Source organism: Pecten maximus, chromosome 14, assembly GCF_902652985.1.
Source record: "Pecten maximus chromosome 14, xPecMax1.1, whole genome shotgun sequence".
NCBI classification, from domain to species: domain Eukaryota; kingdom Metazoa; phylum Mollusca; class Bivalvia; order Pectinida; family Pectinidae; genus Pecten; species Pecten maximus.
In genome coordinates this window covers 5,726,579-5,744,547 of record NC_047028.1, presented here as the reverse complement: position 1 = coordinate 5,744,547, position 17,969 = coordinate 5,726,579, and the positions used below count along the sequence as shown (strand labels likewise).

The window sequence follows — 17,969 nt, the reverse complement described above, 5'->3', positions numbered from 1 at the left end:
TACCTTCCTTGGCTTCCTATAAGCTTTCTTACCTTCCTTGGCCTCCTATAAGCCTTCTTACCTTCCTTGGCCTCCTATAAGCTTTCTTACCAATTTGGCCTCCTATAAGCTTTCTTATATTCCTTGGCCTCCTATAAGCTTTCTTACCTTCCTTGGCCTCCTATAAGCCTTCTTACCTTCCTGACGGCTATAGCTTTCTATCCTTTGTGGGTAGCTCTAAGCCTTCGGACCTTCTTTGCCTGCTCTGAGTGTTCTTACCTCCTTGGCCTGCTTTAAGCCTTTGAAACTTTGTGGATTGCTTTAAGCCCTCTCGACCTGCTCTTAGCCTTCTTACTGCCTTTGCCTGCCCTAGGCCTCCTTACCGTTTTGGAATGCTCTAGGCCATTTAACTTATTGGCCAGCTCTAGGCCTCCTTACCTCCTTGGCCAGCTCTAGGCCTTCTACCACCTTGGCCAGCTGTAGGCCTCCTTACTTCCTTGGCCAGCTCTAGGCTGCCTTACCACCTTGGCCAGTTCTAGGCCTCCTTACCTCCTTGGCCAGTTCAAGGCCTCCTTACCTCCTTGGCCTGCTCTAGACCGCCTTACCTCCTTGGCCAGCTCTAGGCCTCCTTGGCCAGTTCTAGGCCTCCTTACCTCCTTGGCCAGCTCTAGGCCTCCTTACCTCCTTGGCCAACTCTAGGCCTCCTTACCTCCTTGGCCAGCTCTAGGCCTCCTTACCTCCTTGGCCAGCTCTAGGCCTCCCTACCTCCTTGGCCAGTTCTAGGCCTCCTTACCTCCTTGGCCAGTTCTAGGCCTCCTTACCTCCTTGGCCAGCTCTAGGCCTCCTTACCTCCTTGGCCAGCTCTAGGCCTCCCTACCTCCTTGGCCAGCTCTAGGCCTCCTTACCTCCTTGGCCAGTTCTAGGCCTCCCTACCTCATTGGCCAACTCTAGGCCTCCTTACCTCCTTTGCCAGCTCTAGGCTTCCCTACCTCCTTGGCCAGCTCTAAGCCTCCTTACCTCCTTGGTCAGCTCTAGGCCTTCTATCACCTTTGCCAGTTACTGGCCTCCTTACCTTCTTGGCTTGCTCCAAGTCTTTCTCATACTTGGAGATTTTAGCCTTTAACTGTACCAGTTCCTTAGTGAGGTCTGCATTGTCATCAGCAAGGTGAGAAGCTACCTGTATCCATGGAAGAAGTAACACTAGAAATATAGACAGTTCTTTTATACTTTCATCAGTCTAAAAATTCCAAAAATTATCATTTTTATGTTAAAAAAGAGAGCATATTTTCAAAGTTTTGAAAAAGTTGTGTTGGTATTAAGACATGGAATATGATATTTCTTTATTTTAACACACTAATTATAATGTTGGATGAATACATGACATTTCATTATAAAATAAAAACAGAAAAGAAAATTAAATGCTGGACAATAAGTAAAACCTTAACCAGATGAAAAATTGATAGAAATTGATCAAAACTTGATTAGATTAACATGAAAAAGAACTATTCTGTCAGCATAAGATAAACTGGACTACCTGTAACAGGTATACTACAGTCATCTGTATCAGTATATGTTAATCAGTTTATACTCACATGTTTTTCTCTCCTCACATCACCTTGTAAACTGTGGAGATAAATAGAATTAAATGTTATCAGAAAAAAGAGTATGGATGAGACATTTAAATTAATTGATGGATGGTAAAGTAAGCCTGTGTTTGATTCTCCAGTGTCCCCTAAGGAGAGGATGTGACATTGTTATACAGAGACTGGTACAGTAGGCCTGTGTTGTTATACAGAGACTGGTACAGTAGGCCTGTGTTGTTATACATAGACTGGTACAGTAGGCATGTGTTGTTATACAGAGACTGGTACAGTAGGCCTGTGTTGTTATACAGAGACTGGTACAGTAGGCCTGTGTTGTTATACAGAGACTGGTACAGTAGGCCTGTGTTGTTATACAGAGACTGGTACAGTAGGCCTGTGTTGTTATACAGAGACTGGTACAGTAGGCATGTGTTGTTATACATAGACTGGTACAGTAGGCCTGTGTTGTTATACAGAAACTGGTACAGTAGGCCTGTGTTGTTATACAGAGACTGGTACAGTAGGTCTGTGTTGTTATACAGAGACTCGTACAGTAGGCCTGTGTTGTTATACAGAGACTGGTACAGTAGGTCTGTGTTGTTATACAGAGGTACAGTAGGCCTGTGTTGTTATACAGAGACTGGTAAAGTAGGTCTGTGTTGTTATACAGAGGTACAGTAGGTCTGTGTTGTTATACAGAGGTACAGTAGGTCTGTGTTGTTATACAGACTGGTAAAGTAGGCCTGTGTTTTTATACAGAGACTGGTACAGTAGGCCTGTGTTGTTATACAGAGACTGGTACAGTAGGTCTGTGTTGTTATACAGAGACTGGTACAGTAGGTCTGTGTTGTTATACAGAGACTGGTACAGTAGGCCTGTGTTGTTATAGAGACTGGTACAGTAGGCCTGTGTTGTTATACAGAGACTGGTACAGTAGACCTGTGTTGTTATACATAGACTGGTACAGTAGGCCTGTGTTGTTATACAGAGTATAGTAGGCCTGTGTTGTTATACAGAGACTGGTACAGTAGGCCTGTGTTGTTATACAGAGACTGGTACAGTAGGTCTGTGTTGTTATACAGAGGTACAGTAGGCCTGTGTTGTTATACAGAGACTGGTACAGTAGGCCTGTGTTGTTATACAGAGACTGGTACAGTAGACCTGTGTTGTTATACAGAGACTGGTACAGTAGGCCTGTGTTGTTATACAGAGACTGGTACAGTAGGCCTGTGTTGTTATACAGAGACTGGTACAGTAGGTCTGTGTTGTTATACAGAGACTGGTACAGTAGGTCTGTGTTGTTATACAGAGACTGGTACAGTAGGCCTGTGTTGTTATACAGAGACTGGTACAGTAGGCCTGTGTTGTTATACAGAGACTGGTACAGTAGGTCTGTGTTGTTATACAGAGACTGGTACAGTAGGCCTGTGTTGTTATACAGAGACTGGTATAGTAGGCCTGTGTTGTTATATAGAGACTGCTACAGTAGGTCTGTGTTGTTATACAGAGACTGGTACAGTAGGTCTGTGTTGTTATATAGAGACTGGTACAGTAGGCCTGTGTTGTTATACAGAGACTGGTATAGTAGGCCTGTGTTGTTATATAGAGACTGCTACAGTAGGTCTGTGTTGTTATACAGAGACTGGTACAGTAGACCTGTGTTGTTATACAGAGACTGGTACAGTAGGTCTGTGTTGTTATACAGAGACTGGTACAGTAGGTCTGTGTTGTTATACAGAGACTGGTACAGTAGGCCTGTGTTGTTATAGAGACTGGTACAGTAGGCCTGTGTTGTTATACAGAGACTGGTACAGTAGGTCTGTGTTGTTATACAGAGACTGGTACAGTAGACCTGTGTTGTTATACAGAGACTGGTACAGTAGGTCTGTGTTGTTATACAGAGACTGGTACAGTAGGCCTGTGTTGTTGTACAGAGACTGGTACAGTAGACCTGTGTTGTTATACAGAGACTGGTACAGTAGGTCTGTGTTGTTATACAAAGACTGGTACAGTAGGTCTGTGTTGTTATACAGAGACTGGTACAGTAGGTCTGTGTTGTTATACAGAGACTGGTACAGTTGGCCTGTGTTGTTATACAGACTGGTACAGTAGGTCTGTGTTGTTATACATAGACTGGTACAGTAGGCCTGTGTTGTTATACAGAGACTGGTACAGTAGGCCTGTGTTGTTATATGGAGACTGGTACAGTAGGTCTGTGTTGTTATACAGACTGGTACAGTAGGTCTGTGTTGTTATACATAGACTGGTACAGTAGGCCTGTGTTGTTATACAGAGACTGGTACAGTAGGTCTGTGTTGTTATACAGAGATTGGTACAGTAGACCTGTGTTGTTATACAGAGACTAGTACAGAAGGCCTGTGTTGTTATACAGAGACTGGTACAGTAGGCCTGTGTTGTTATACAAAGACTGGTACAGTAGGTATGTGTTGTTATACAGAGACTGGTACAGTAGGTCTGTGTTGTTATACAGAGACTGGTACAGTAGGTCTGTGTTGTTATACAGAGACTGGTACAGTAGGTCTGTGTTGTTATACAGAGACTGGTACAGTAGGTCTGTGTTGTTATACAGAGACTGGTACAGTAGGTCTGTGTTGTTATACAGAGACTGGTACAGTAGGTCTGTGTTGTTATACAGAGACTGGTACAGTAGGTCTGTGTTGTTATATAGAGACTGGTACAGTAGGCCTGTGTTGTTATACAGAGACTGGTATAGTAGGCCTGTGTTGTTATATAGAGACTGCTACAGTAGGTCTGTGTTGTTATACAGAGACTGGTACAGTAGACCTGTGTTGTTATACAGAGACTGGTACAGTAGGTCTGTGTTGTTATACAGAGACTGGTACAGTAGGTCTGTGTTGTTATACAGAGACTGGTACAGTAGGCCTGTGTTGTTATAGAGACTGGTACAGTAGGCCTGTGTTGTTATACAGAGACTGGTACAGTAGGTCTGTGTTGTTATACAGAGACTGGTACAGTAGACCTGTGTTGTTATACAGAGACTGGTACAGTAGGTCTGTGTTGTTATACAGAGACTGGTACAGTAGGCCTGTGTTGTTGTACAGAGACTGGTACAGTAGACCTGTGTTGTTATACAGAGACTGGTACAGTAGGTCTGTGTTGTTATACAAAGACTGGTACAGTAGGTCTGTGTTGTTATACAGAGACTGGTACAGTAGGTCTGTGTTGTTATACAGAGACTGGTACAGTTGGCCTGTGTTGTTATACAGACTGGTACAGTAGGTCTGTGTTGTTATACATAGACTGGTACAGTAGGCCTGTGTTGTTATACAGAGACTGGTACAGTAGGCCTGTGTTGTTATATGGAGACTGGTACAGTAGGTCTGTGTTGTTATACATAGACTGGTACAGTAGGCCTGTGTTGTTATACAGAGACTGGTACAGTAGGTCTGTGTTGTTATACAGAGATTGGTACAGTAGACCTGTGTTGTTATACAGAGACTAGTACAGAAGGCCTGTGTTGTTATACAGAGACTGGTACAGTAGGCCTGTGTTGTTATACAAAGACTGGTACAGTAGGTATGTGTTGTTATACAGAGACTGGTACAGTAGGTCTGTGTTGTTATACAGAGACTGGTACAGTAGGTCTGTGTTGTTATACAGAGACTGGTACAGTAGGTCTGTGTTGTTATACAGAGACTGGTACAGTAGGTCTGTGTTGTTATACAGAGACTGGTACAGTAGGTCTGTGTTGTTATACAGAGACTGGTACAGTAGGTCTGTGTTGTTATACAGAGACTGGTACAGTAGGCCTGTGTGGTTATACAGAGACTGGTACAGTAGGCCTGTGTTGTTATACAGAGACTGGTACAGTAGGCCTGTGTTTTTATACAGAGACTGGTACAGTAGGCCTGTGTTGTTATACAGAGACTGGTACAGTAGGCCTGTGTTGTTATGCAGAGACTGGTACAGTATGTCTGTGTTGTTATACAGAGACTTGTACAGTAGGTCTGTGTTGTTATACAGAGACTGGTACAGTAGGCCTGTGTTGTTATACAGAGACTGGTACAGTAGGTCTGTGTTGTTATACAGACTGGTACAGTAGGTCTGTGTTGTTATACAGAGACTGGTACAGTAGGCCTGTGTTGTTATACAGAGACTGGTACAGTAGGTCTGTGTTGTTATACAGAGACTGGTACAGTAGGCCTGTGTTGTTATACAGAGACTGGTACAGTAGGCCTGTGTTGTTATACAGAGACTGGTACAGTAGGCATGTGTTGTTATAGAGACTGGTACAGTAGGCCCGTGTTGTTATACAGAGACTGGTACAGTAGGTCTGTGTTGTTATACAGAGACTGGTACAGTAGGCCTGTGTTGTTATACAGAGACTGGTACAGTAGGTCTGTGTTGTTATACAGAGACTGGTACAGTAGGCATGTGTTGTTATACAGAGACTGGTACAGTAGGCCTGTGTTGTTATACAGAGACTGGTACAGTAGGCCTGTGTTGTTATACAGAGACTGGTACAACAGGCCTGTGTTGTTATACAGAGACTGGTACAGTAGGCATGTGTTGTTATAGAGACTGGTACAGTAGGCCCGTGTTGTTATACAGAGACTGGTACAGTAGGCCTGTGTTGTTATACAGAGACTGGTACAGTAGACCTGTGTTGTTATACAGAGACTGGTACAGTAGGTCTGTGTTGTTATACAGAGACTGGTACAGTAGGCCTGTGTTGTTATACAGAGACTGGTACAGTAGGCCTGTGTTGTTATACAGAGACTGGTACAGTAGGTCTGTGTTGTTATACAGAGACTGGTACAGTAGGTCTGTGTTGTTATACAGAGACTGGTACAGTAGGCCTGTGTTGTTATACACAGACTGGTACAGTAGGCCTGTGTTGTTATACAAAGACTGGTACAGTAGGTCTGTGTTGTTATACAGAGACTGGTACAGTTGGCCTGTGTTGTTATACAGAGACTGGTACAGTAGGCCTGTGTTGTTATACAGAGACTGGTACAGTAGGTCTGTGCTGTTATACATAGACTGGTACAACAGGCCTGTGTTGTTATACAAAGACTGGTACGTACAGTAGGCCTGTGTTGTTATACAGAGACTGGTACAGTAGGCCTGTGTTGTTATACAGAGGTACAGTAGGTCTGTGTTGTTATACAGAGGTACAGTAGGCCTGTGTGGTTATACAGAGACTGGTACAGTAGGCCTGTGTTGTTATACAGAGACTGGTACAGTAGGCCTGTGTTGTTATACAGGGACTGGTACAGTAGACCTGTGTTGTTATACAGAGACTGGTACAGTAGGCCTGTGTTGTTATACAGAGACTGGTACAGTAGGCCTGTGTTGTTATACAGAGACTGGTACAGTAGGCCTGTGTTGTTATACAAAGACTGGTACAGTAGGTCTGTGTTGTTATACAGAGACTGGTACAGTAGGCCTGTGTTGTTATACAGACTGGTACAGTAGGTCTGTGTTGTTATACAGAGGTACAGTAGGTCTGTGTTGTTATACAGACTGGTACAGTAGGCCTGTGTTGTTATACAGAGACTGGTACAGTAGGCCTGTGTTGTTATACAGAGACTGGTACAGTAGGTCTGTGCTGTTATACATAGACTGGTACAACAGGCCTGTGTTGTTATACAAAGACTGGTACGTACAGTAGGCCTGTGTTGTTATACAGAGACTGGTACAGTAGGCCTGTGTTGTTATACAGAGGTACAGTAGGTCTGTGTTGTTATACAGAGGTACAGTAGGCCTGTGTGGTTATACAGAGACTGGTACAGTAGGCCTGTGTTGTTATACAGAGACTGGTACAGTAGGCCTGTGTTGTTATACAGAGACTGGTACAGTAGGTCTGTGCTGTTATACATAGACTGGTACAACAGGCCTGTGTTGTTATACAAAGACTGGTACAGTAGGTCTGTGTTGTTATACAGAGACTGGTACAGTTGGCCTGTGTTGTTATACAGAGACTGGTACAGTAGGCCTGTGTTGTTATACAGAGACTGGTACAGTAGGTCTGTGCTGTTATACATAGACTGGTACAACAGGCCTGTGTTGTTATACAAAGACTGGTACGTACAGTAGGCCTGTGTTGTTATACAAAGACTGGTACGTACAGTAGGCCTAGGTTTGACTCTCCAGTGTCCCCTATGGAGAGGACGTTATGTACCTATGTGATAGCCAACAGTGGTATCCCTACCTTCTGATCTGGAGCTTCTGACGGTCTATTGTAGTGATGAGCTCTGTCATCTTATTGTTTAGTTCTTCTTTCTCTGAACAAAAGTGAATAAAAATGATATAAGAATAAATGATGAGAAATATGATTTTCTAAGCAATCAAATCATAATAGTAAAGCTATGATATGACACCAATATTTATAAAGCAAGGGCTTAACTTTTGGGAATTAATATATACATGTAGCTTAAGAACTGCTCTCTTAAAGCTGTTGAAGTAACTAACAATTTCTTAGAAAAGCTAAAAGTACACTTCCTACCATCTTTGTTTTCCAGTCGGACTTTGTTGAGGAGCTGGACGACCTCTCCAGCAGCATGTTTCCAGTGAGTATCCTCCTCGATCTTACCATCCCCACCTGTCTGTTTATCTGTAATGATCATATCATACGGGTTAATATCACTCATGTCAATATCACACGGTTCAATATCACTAAGGTCAATATCACACAGGTCAATATCACTCAGGTCAATATAATTCAGGTCAACATAATTCAGGTCAGTATCACACGGGTCAACATCACTCAGGTCAATATCACTCCGGTCAATATCACACGGGTCAATATTACACGGGTCAACATCACTCAGGTCAATATCACTCCGGTCAATATCATACAGGTCAATATCACACGGGTCAATATCATACAGGTCAATATCACTCCGGTCAATATCACACGGGTCAACATCACACAGGTCAACATCACTCAGGTCAATATCACACTGATCAATATCACTCAGGTCAATATCACACAGTCACACAGGTCAACATCACTCAGGTCAACATCACTCAGGTCAACATCACTCAGGTCAATATCACACAGGTCAATATCACACAGGTCAATATCACTCAGGTCAACATCACTCAGGTCAATATCACACAGGTCAATATCACACGGGTCAACATCACACGGGTCAACATCACTCCGGTCAATATCACTCCGGTCAATATCACACGGGTCAACATCACTCAGGTCAATATCACTCCGGTTAATATCATACAGGTCAATATCACACGGGTCAATATCATACAGGTCAATATCACTCCGGTCAATATCACACGGGTCAACATCACACAGGTCAACATCACTCAGGTCAATATCACACGGTTCAATATCACTCAGGTCAATATCACTCCGGTCAATATCACATAGGTCAATATCACACGGGTCAGTATCACTCAGGTCAATATCACACAGGTCAATATCACTCAGGTCAATATCACACGGGTCAATATCACTCCGGTTAATATCACTCCGGTCAATATCACACGGGTCAATATCACACGGGTCAACATCACTCTGGTCAATATCACTCCGGTCAATATCATACAGGTCAATATCACACGGGTCAACATCACTCAGGTCAATATCACACGGTTCAACATCACTCAGGTCAATATCACACTGATCAATATCACATAGGTCAATATCACATAGGTCAATATCACACAGGTCAATATCACACAGGTCAACATCACTCAGGTCAATATCACACAGGTCAATATCACACAGGTCAACATCACTCAGGTCAATATCACATGGGTCAACATCACTCAGGTCAATATCACACAGGTCAATATCACACAGGTCAACATCACTCAGGTCAATATCACTCGGGTCAATATCACTCAGGTCAATATCACACAGGTCAATATCACACAGGTCAACATCACTCAGGTCAATATCACTCAGGTCAATATCACACAGGTTGATCAGGTGATTATATACATGTATCAAATAGAAACATTGACCTGAATCATAGTTATGGCTATTCAGTGAGGGATTGACCACTTTAATTGGTCTGAATCCAGACAAATTTGTCCAACTCAATTGATCACTCTATTTGATTGCCTAAAGCAAGATTCAGTCCTCATATATAACAATATGTATTGTTACAGATAAATATGGTCTTCATTCAAAATGAATGTAACTGTGCTACCCCCAAGGAAGCCATAGATTCCCTGTTCTATATTGAAGTTAATATTTTCTGATAAAAGTAATGGTTCAATTTTCCTCTGTGTCAAAAAAATATGGTCATGAAGAAGTCATTATGAGATACTGACCTTGTGTTTCTTTTTATTTTAAAGCGAGTCAATATTGTGTTAACATCTCCATGCTCCAATGTTACTTTTTTGCAAATAATTTTTAAGTTAATATTTATTTTATTGACTCACAAATTTTAGGTAATATGGTAAAAACCCCATAGTTGATAAGTATCGACTCTGTATTACAACTTTAAGGTAATAGTATGGACTCTGTATTACAACTTTAAGGTAATAGTATTGACTCTGTATTACAACTTTAAGGTAACAGTATGGACTCTGTATTACAACTTTAAGGTAATAGTATGGACTCTGTATTACAACTTTAAGGTAATAGTATGGACTCTGTATTACAACTTTAAGGTAATAGTATGGACTCTGTATTACAACTTTAAGGTAATAGTATGGACTCTGTATTACAACTTTAAGGTAATAGTATGGACTCTGTATTACAACTTTAAGGTATAATAGTATTGACTCTGTATTACAACTTTAAGGTAATAGTATTGACTCTGTATTACAACTTTAAGGTACTAGTATCGACTCTGTATTACAACTTTAAGGTAATAGTATGGACTCTGTATTACAACTTTAAGGTAATAGTATCGACTCTGTATTACAACTTTAAGGTAATAGTATCGACTCTGTATTACAACTTTAAGGTAATAGTATGGACTCTGTATTACAACTTTAAGGTAATAGTATTGACTCTGTATTACAACTTTAAGGTAATAGTATGGACTCTGTATTACAACTTTAAGGTAATAGTATCGACTCTGTATTACAACTTTAAGGTACTAGTATCGACTCTGTATTATAACTTTAAGGTAATAGTATGGACTCTGTATTACAACTTTAAGGTAATAGTATCGACTCTGTATTACAACTTTAAGGTAATAGTATCGACTCTGTATTACAACTTTAAGGTAATAGTATCGACTCTGTATTACAACTTTAAGGTAATAGTATGGACTCTGTATTACAACTTTAAGGTAATAGTATCGACTCTGTATTACAACTTTAAGGTACTAGTATCGACTCTGTATTATAACTTTAAGGTAATAGTATGGACTCTGTATTACAACTTTAAGGTAATAGTATCGACTCTGTATTACAACTTTAAGGTAATAGTATCGACTCTGTATTACAACTTTAAGGTAATAGTATGGACTCTGTATTACAACTTTAAGGTAATAGTATGGACTCTGTATTACAACTTTAAGGTAATAGTATCGACTCTGTATTACAACTTTAAGGTAATAGTATGGACTCTGTATTACAACTTTAAGGTAATAGTATCGACTCTGTATTACAACTTTAAGGTAATAGTATGGACTCTGTATTATACAGTTTAGAGCTAGTTTCTATTAATCACACATCTCATGACATCACTCTTTAACGATCGATTGTCCATTTTGTTGCTTTTATAAAATGATGAAGGAAACTGAACCTTGTGCATAGATTATGAGTCAAAGGGACATCTTATGATAGTAATGTGTCCATGTGTTTGATACAGCATACTGCTGATATATAATATTTGTTGTCTAAAATGTTACACTTGAGGCTTTGTTTTCTGTGGCCACTAAAACGATCAAGAATTCGAGATCTAGCTACTGGCAATGGATTTTATGTCATTATTGAGGTTGATCACTGCTATCGGAAGAGTCAGTATTCTGTCAGATCAAGTGTTTTCTATAAACTGTCTGCATTATACTCACATTTTTTATTTGCTCATAAATCAACTGTTCCACTTGTGTTTAATTCACAAAATGAAAGTTCATTCGAGTCTGAGGTGGTATAAAACTATATCGCTAATGAAAACAGCGGATGTATTCGCACACCAACAGAAGCACGCGACTACAAAATCTTCACCAGGAAATAAAGCGATCTGAGTTTACAAGTTTCATTGAGGCGGATCGAAGTGAAAATGTAAATATTAAACAATGCTATCTGCCAAATACATACATGCCATTCTTACAGGAGACCAATAGGGGAGACAAGTGATTATTTTAAAGGAAATTTACCTAAGATAAGGGAGATTTGTGCACGACATAAATATCAACATTTTCTTACTCAATTTTAAGGTACCAAAATTAATTTTAAAAGTGATAAAGAATATTTACATTTATTTGAGATATTATTCATACTATATGAAAACAAAAAGTTGTGAAGGTAAAATACAATTAATATACATTCTGATGATATGAAATTGTTTTCCATTTTTTCATGTAATACAACATTAGGTTCACAGCTTTATGCATTTTACATAAAATCACTTGAAAATTTAAGGGTATATTATATTAACATGTAGCTAAAGATTAAGACAAGCAGGTTCATTTATCAGTTTGGATTATCTTAAAATGAGAAAGCTCCACTCTGAGGGAACACGTCAGTTGTAAAAATCCGTTAAATCAGCGTGTTCCTGTGGGTTCCTATTGGTTGACCATTTAGATATAAAATATTCCAAGTGTACAAGTGTATGTAGTCACGAAAACTGAAGATGTTCATAGTAGGAGACTGCAGTAAATCTTATCATGAACATTCCAGATTTTGTATATTGTCTGTCATGGACAGTACAGTCATTGTAAACATCATGATTGACCACTACGATCAATAGATATGCTACTTTTGATAGTTTCATAAAAGAAAAAATCAGATTTCATCATGCTACATCAAACCTTCATATGTATAATTCTTACTCTGTTTCATCTCGGCTAGTCCCTCCATCACACTTTTCTCCAAACGTTTCTTCTCCCTAGGAGATGGATCAAATAAAACTATATAAAGATATCTCCTCTTGGTAGAAAATCATATTTTAGGTGATGAATTTAATAGTTTAATGCAGTTTTTCAATTCTTTAATCAAACGTTTGCGTTTTAAGATAATATATAGATTGCAACTGTTTTCTTTATTATTTTTTCACCTTTGAAAATATATTACGACATAGATCTACTGCTGATTTTGAAAAAACTAGAATTTGTATTCAAACTGACATCACTAGTAACTTACTGTTCAAGAATCTTGGTATTTTGGCCATTAAAGTCACATTTTATGATTTCTTCTTTCAGTGACTTTAACTTTTCTAGATCAGCAACAGTATTGATGTACTCTGAACTGAAATCAGAAGGATTCAATAATAGGACATGATTTGGTGTTGATTAAATAATTAGAAATGTGAAAAAAATGTGAAATAACCTGTCAATAATTCACAAATGAAAATTAAAAAAAATCATACAGACAAGGGAGGTAACTCAGTAATGTATCCTATGTTTTATATTAAAGCGTCATGCTCCAAACTTTTTTCGTTAAAACATGCAAGTACAAGATTTCTTATCTAAACAGAAACAAGCAGTATCTGCACCCAATTTTATAACGTGAATTGCGGGTTATTCCGCAATACGTATTAAGTTAAACACAGTAGAGTACTATAACTTCCATTCCAATCAAGTGGATATGAACTTTGGAAGTTGGGATTAAAGATTGGTCAGGCCTAAAATTCTCTAATCGGAGCCTGCTTTCTGTTACATTATCTGATAAAGACAAGTTTTTTTACTTGGTCAATACTTACTTGATCTCTGATGCCTCACTCTCATCTATTGACATTTTCATATTCTCCTGTTAAAGAAAAAACATTCCAGCAATAGACCAAGACTTGATAAAATCAAATCAGGACTGATGAGTTATAGACGAATTACACAAAAACCAATGTTCCGTTAAATCACTGGGGAGGTTAAAAATATTGCTATCTCATTTAAAAGAAATTAAAAAAGCACCTGTTGATTCAGTACATATTTTTAATGTTAAATGGTTTTTTTTTTTTTTTTTTTTTTTTTACTACTACATGTACTACTATTACTACTTTCTAGTAAAGTAAGGAAGAATTATGCAGAAATGACATTTCAATTTTGAAGCTGATTGTAATATAGTAACGATACTTTTTTTCTGAAACTGTTCTACAGTAAAACTCACCAGATCAGTGTGATCAGCTGTCATCCACTGAAACAACATGAATATTTATGATTATCTTGTCATACTTAATAAACATGAATATTTAAGAAATTATGATTTATTAAATTATGGTTTTGATTTCTAAAAATATGAATATTGTCACTTTTTTATCAACTGGTATTTCAGGTTAATGAATAATAAAGAATATAAATATTATTAGTTTTTATAAGAAGTGTTATATTGATGATATTGAAAATAAATATTTTTGAGCTTTAATAAACATTCATGAATATTCATGAATTTCTATCAATTTACAAATTGTTTGCTTATGCCTATAAATATTAGTATGAATACATTATTAGATAGATTTTTGTAATTGATACTAGTACTTACATCTGCTACCTGCATGAGAAGCTGAAATCATAATAAACATGTGCTCAAGATTCTGTAACAAGTCATATCATGATGTTGAAGTTATTTTTTGAAACTTTATGTTCACAAAATTAATAGCACAAAACATGTACTTGTATACAATGTTGAATTCTTCTCTCAAACTAACGACACAAAGCATATTAATTAGTGTACAATGTTAAATTTCTTCTCTCAAATTAACGACACAAAGCATATTAATTAGTGTACAATGTTAAATTTCTTCTCTCAAATTAATGACACAAAGCATATTAATTAGTGTACAATGTTAAATTTCTTCTCTCAAATTAATGACACAAAGCATATTAATTAGTGTACAATGTTAAACTTTTGCTTCTCTCAAACTAATGACACAAAGCATATTAATTAGCGTAAATGTTAAACTTTTGCTTCTCTCAAACTAATGACACAAAGCATATTAATTAGTGTACAGTGTTTAATTTCTTCTCTCAAATTAAAATGTTACCTCCTCTCGCTCTTTGTTACTCTCCTCAACACTTGATGCTAAATCCTTGTATCCAACCATGAAGCCTTCTAGATGACCTTTCAACTGACAAAAGGTAAAAAGGTTACTAAGCGTTAATGTTAGGTAACAATTTATAATCAAGGGTTGTAACATATTCGACTCAAAAATATGGTTTAGATAAAAGTGAAATCAATTTACAATCTATCATGTTGAGAGAAAAAAAATGCTTGTTAAAAAATGAGAAAAGAAAAATTGATGATTAACATTCAATGTGAATGTTTACGTGTGTATAGACAGATTATATTTTATTTAATTAAAATTCAGAGCTAACAGAACAAAATTAAAATTCAGAGCTAACATAGATTCTAGATGTGTAGCTTTATATGACTTACCTCCTCTCGGTCCATGGTATCGAGGTTCCTGGTGACGTTTTCCAGTATTTCTAGTCGCTGTAAGTGTTTATGGTATAAAGATTAGAACATTTTTGTCAAGTTATGATGATACGCATGTCCAGCAAATAACTTCCAGCAATGTTATGTACAAACGATGATAATACGCCCCTCCTCCTCAGCCAGAATTGCCCGTTCTTGTCCATGTACCAGATGGAAGACAGAAATATCTGATGTTGGTTGTCTAACGTCTGGTATTAGGGTCACAGGGAACTCGGGCTTTACGTAGACTTATTTTGTATCTTATCTTCCTAACGTGCCCCTTTGCACTGCCTCACTTGTGGCCTTCAGTTGAGTGTTCGCCTCTGTGAGGAAGACTGAGTTATGTCCCCTGAATGAGCCAAACCAATGACGTTCAGCTGTTGAAGTTTTCGGGAAGGACATTCCAGTGTGATGACACTATAAAGGCAAGGCGTCCGGCCAACAGTGGCCCAATCATTCATGGCCGGACAACGACCTTGGATCAGTTTCATCAATATCCCTTAATTCATGGAAATCCCCTAACTTAGATTTTCCATGGAAGCTAGACCATTACAGAATTTAAGGGGAACGTTGATACAAAGTGGACAATACAATCTAATCATTAACGAAATGTTCTGTTCGCATAGTCGGGAGTTAAACAGAGGAATAATTATCTTTTATCAAGCATATGTACTTACCAGATTCCCGCCTTTACTCAAGTACATGTGTACTTACCGGAGGAGCGCGTTCCACTTCGTCCAAGACGTCATACTGGTGCAGAGTCTGATGTAAGAAACAAGAGTAGTTCAGTTTATACAAATAAATAGATATAAAAAAAAACAGAAACAAAAGTTTGGGCACAAGTTTTGGAATACCTTTCGGTTTTCACCAGAGTTGTTCGTTAAAGAAATAAGGACGGACCTATTAGATTTATTTTGCTTTCTGACGAGTCTTGATATAGATTTCTGTGTCCTGTTTTATTATCGTCAAGATTTATGCATAATATATTGGCAATCTAATTTAGATTAGACTTGTAATTTCCGCTCCTCTACGATACATTGCAGTGTATCATAGAGGAGCAGAAATTACAAGTCTAATTCTAATTAGATTGGATATATTGAAGGGGTGGGGGTGGGTGGGGTAGGAGAGGGGGGGGGGGGGGTGGTAACAAACCGGTTTAAATTTGGTTCACATAAACAAACATGTCCCTGGTCTTCGCAGAAAATATGTACATCGCCAGTGATGGGCGTATTATATAAGAAACAGAAAGTTAAACAGTAGCACGTTCTGTGTACATGTAAAATGTACACTGTATTCGTCCCTCTTGGACCCAGAAGTGATATTTGTGATCCAAAGTGTTGAAGTCCAGATGGGAGCGTAACGGAAAACAAAATGTAAAATAAAACTTGACTTTACAGAACGGGTTCTTTATCGTGGTCTTTCACTTTTCACTGATATATATATATCAGATACCGTCTTAACCATTGTTCTGGGCATTGGTTCGGTGGCATTCATGTACCTTGTAAGATGTGACTGTATGGAGATGCCGAGGAAGGACATGTCTGTGTTGTAGGCCGATTGATGTACGATGGCCGCAGGGTAATAGAGAAATAGTGCAAAAACAGGCGCTGTCACGTAGGCTAATCGGCAGCTGCATGCACGTCAAACATTCTAATTTACTATTTTTTCTTGTCCGGAATAGTGATTCATATAATCGTATTTAACTGTAACCAACAATCAGTACGTATCCGAAACCTTAGGTTACCTTTATTATTAGTACATATGTATTTTAGATAATATACAATGTATGTTAAATTATAAATGTGGCTGCAAACCAAACAAAAAAACAGACAAAAAACAAACAAAAAACGCATCATCTGCGACAGGTTTACAGAGATGGAGATAATAATACTGACCAGACAACTTTGTTGGAGAAAAAAACCCCAAAGAACTGTCTTTTGTATTTGAAATACATTTAATTTTTGTGAGGCTTTCCAGTAATATAGTAAATGACTCATCAACAAAAAATGGTGTCTAAAATAATTCAATATCTTCCTAAAAACCACCAGATGGGAAAGGCTAGATCTACATGTAAATCTAAAATTAAAAATCGATTTAATTCACACAATAGATGAAAGTCAAATGTATCCATTAAAAGGCTACGTATTACATAAATGAGGTCAAGGCCTGCGTGTTACATAAAAGAGGTCAAGGTTTGCGTGTTGCATACTGGAGGTCAAGGCATGTGTGTTACATAAAGGAAGTCAATGCTACGTACGTGTTCTACAAAGGAGGTCAAGGCTACGTGTTACATAAAGGAGGTCAAGGCCTACGTGTTACATAAAGGAGGTCAAGGCCTACAATGTACGTGTTACATAAAGGAGGTCAAGATCTACGTGTTAACATATAAAGGAGGTCAACGCCTACGTGTTACACAAAGGAGGTCAAGGTTATGTGTTACACAAAGGAGGCCAAGGCTACGTGTTACATAAAGGAGGTCGAGGCCTACGTGTTACATAAAGGAGGTCAAGGCCTACGTGTTACATGAAGGAGGTCAAGGCCTACGTGTTACATACAGGAGGTCAAGGCCTACGTGTTACATACAGGAGGTCAAGGTTTGCGTGTTGCATACTGGAGGTCAAGGCCTACGTGTTACATGAAGGAGGTCAAGGCCTACGTGTTACATACAGGAGGTCAAGGCCTACGTGTTACATACAGGAGGTCAAGGTTTGCGTGTTGCATACTGGAGGTCAAGGCTTGTGTGTTACATAAAGGAGGTCAATGCTACGTACGTGTTCTACAAAGGAGGTCAAGGCTACGTGTTACATAAAGGAGGTCAAGGCCTACGTGTTACATGAAGGAGGTCAAGGCCTACGTGTTACATAC

The 17,969-nt window shown here is 38.6% G+C and overlaps 1 protein-coding gene across 1 annotated transcript in view; it reads right to left on the bottom strand.

Annotated features, from left to right (window-relative positions):
• Positions 1-17,969, bottom strand: part of LOC117342667 (rootletin-like) — a 36,615-nt gene that overhangs the window by 15,635 nt on the left and 3,011 nt on the right. The window contains exons 2-13 of the mRNA XM_033904867.1: positions 15,819-15,866; positions 15,066-15,122; positions 14,674-14,757; positions 14,172-14,192; positions 13,800-13,826; positions 13,399-13,445; positions 12,840-12,944; positions 12,530-12,585; positions 8,053-8,160; positions 7,759-7,831; positions 1,572-1,602; positions 1,052-1,156 (exon numbers count right to left, since the gene is read on the bottom strand). Coding sequence (XP_033760758.1) covers positions 1,052-1,156; positions 1,572-1,602; positions 7,759-7,831; positions 8,053-8,160; positions 12,530-12,585; positions 12,840-12,944; positions 13,399-13,445; positions 13,800-13,826; positions 14,172-14,192; positions 14,674-14,757; positions 15,066-15,122; positions 15,819-15,866 — 762 coding nt within the window. The remainder of the gene's footprint in view (positions 1-1,051; positions 1,157-1,571; positions 1,603-7,758; positions 7,832-8,052; positions 8,161-12,529; positions 12,586-12,839; positions 12,945-13,398; positions 13,446-13,799; positions 13,827-14,171; positions 14,193-14,673; positions 14,758-15,065; positions 15,123-15,818; positions 15,867-17,969) is intronic.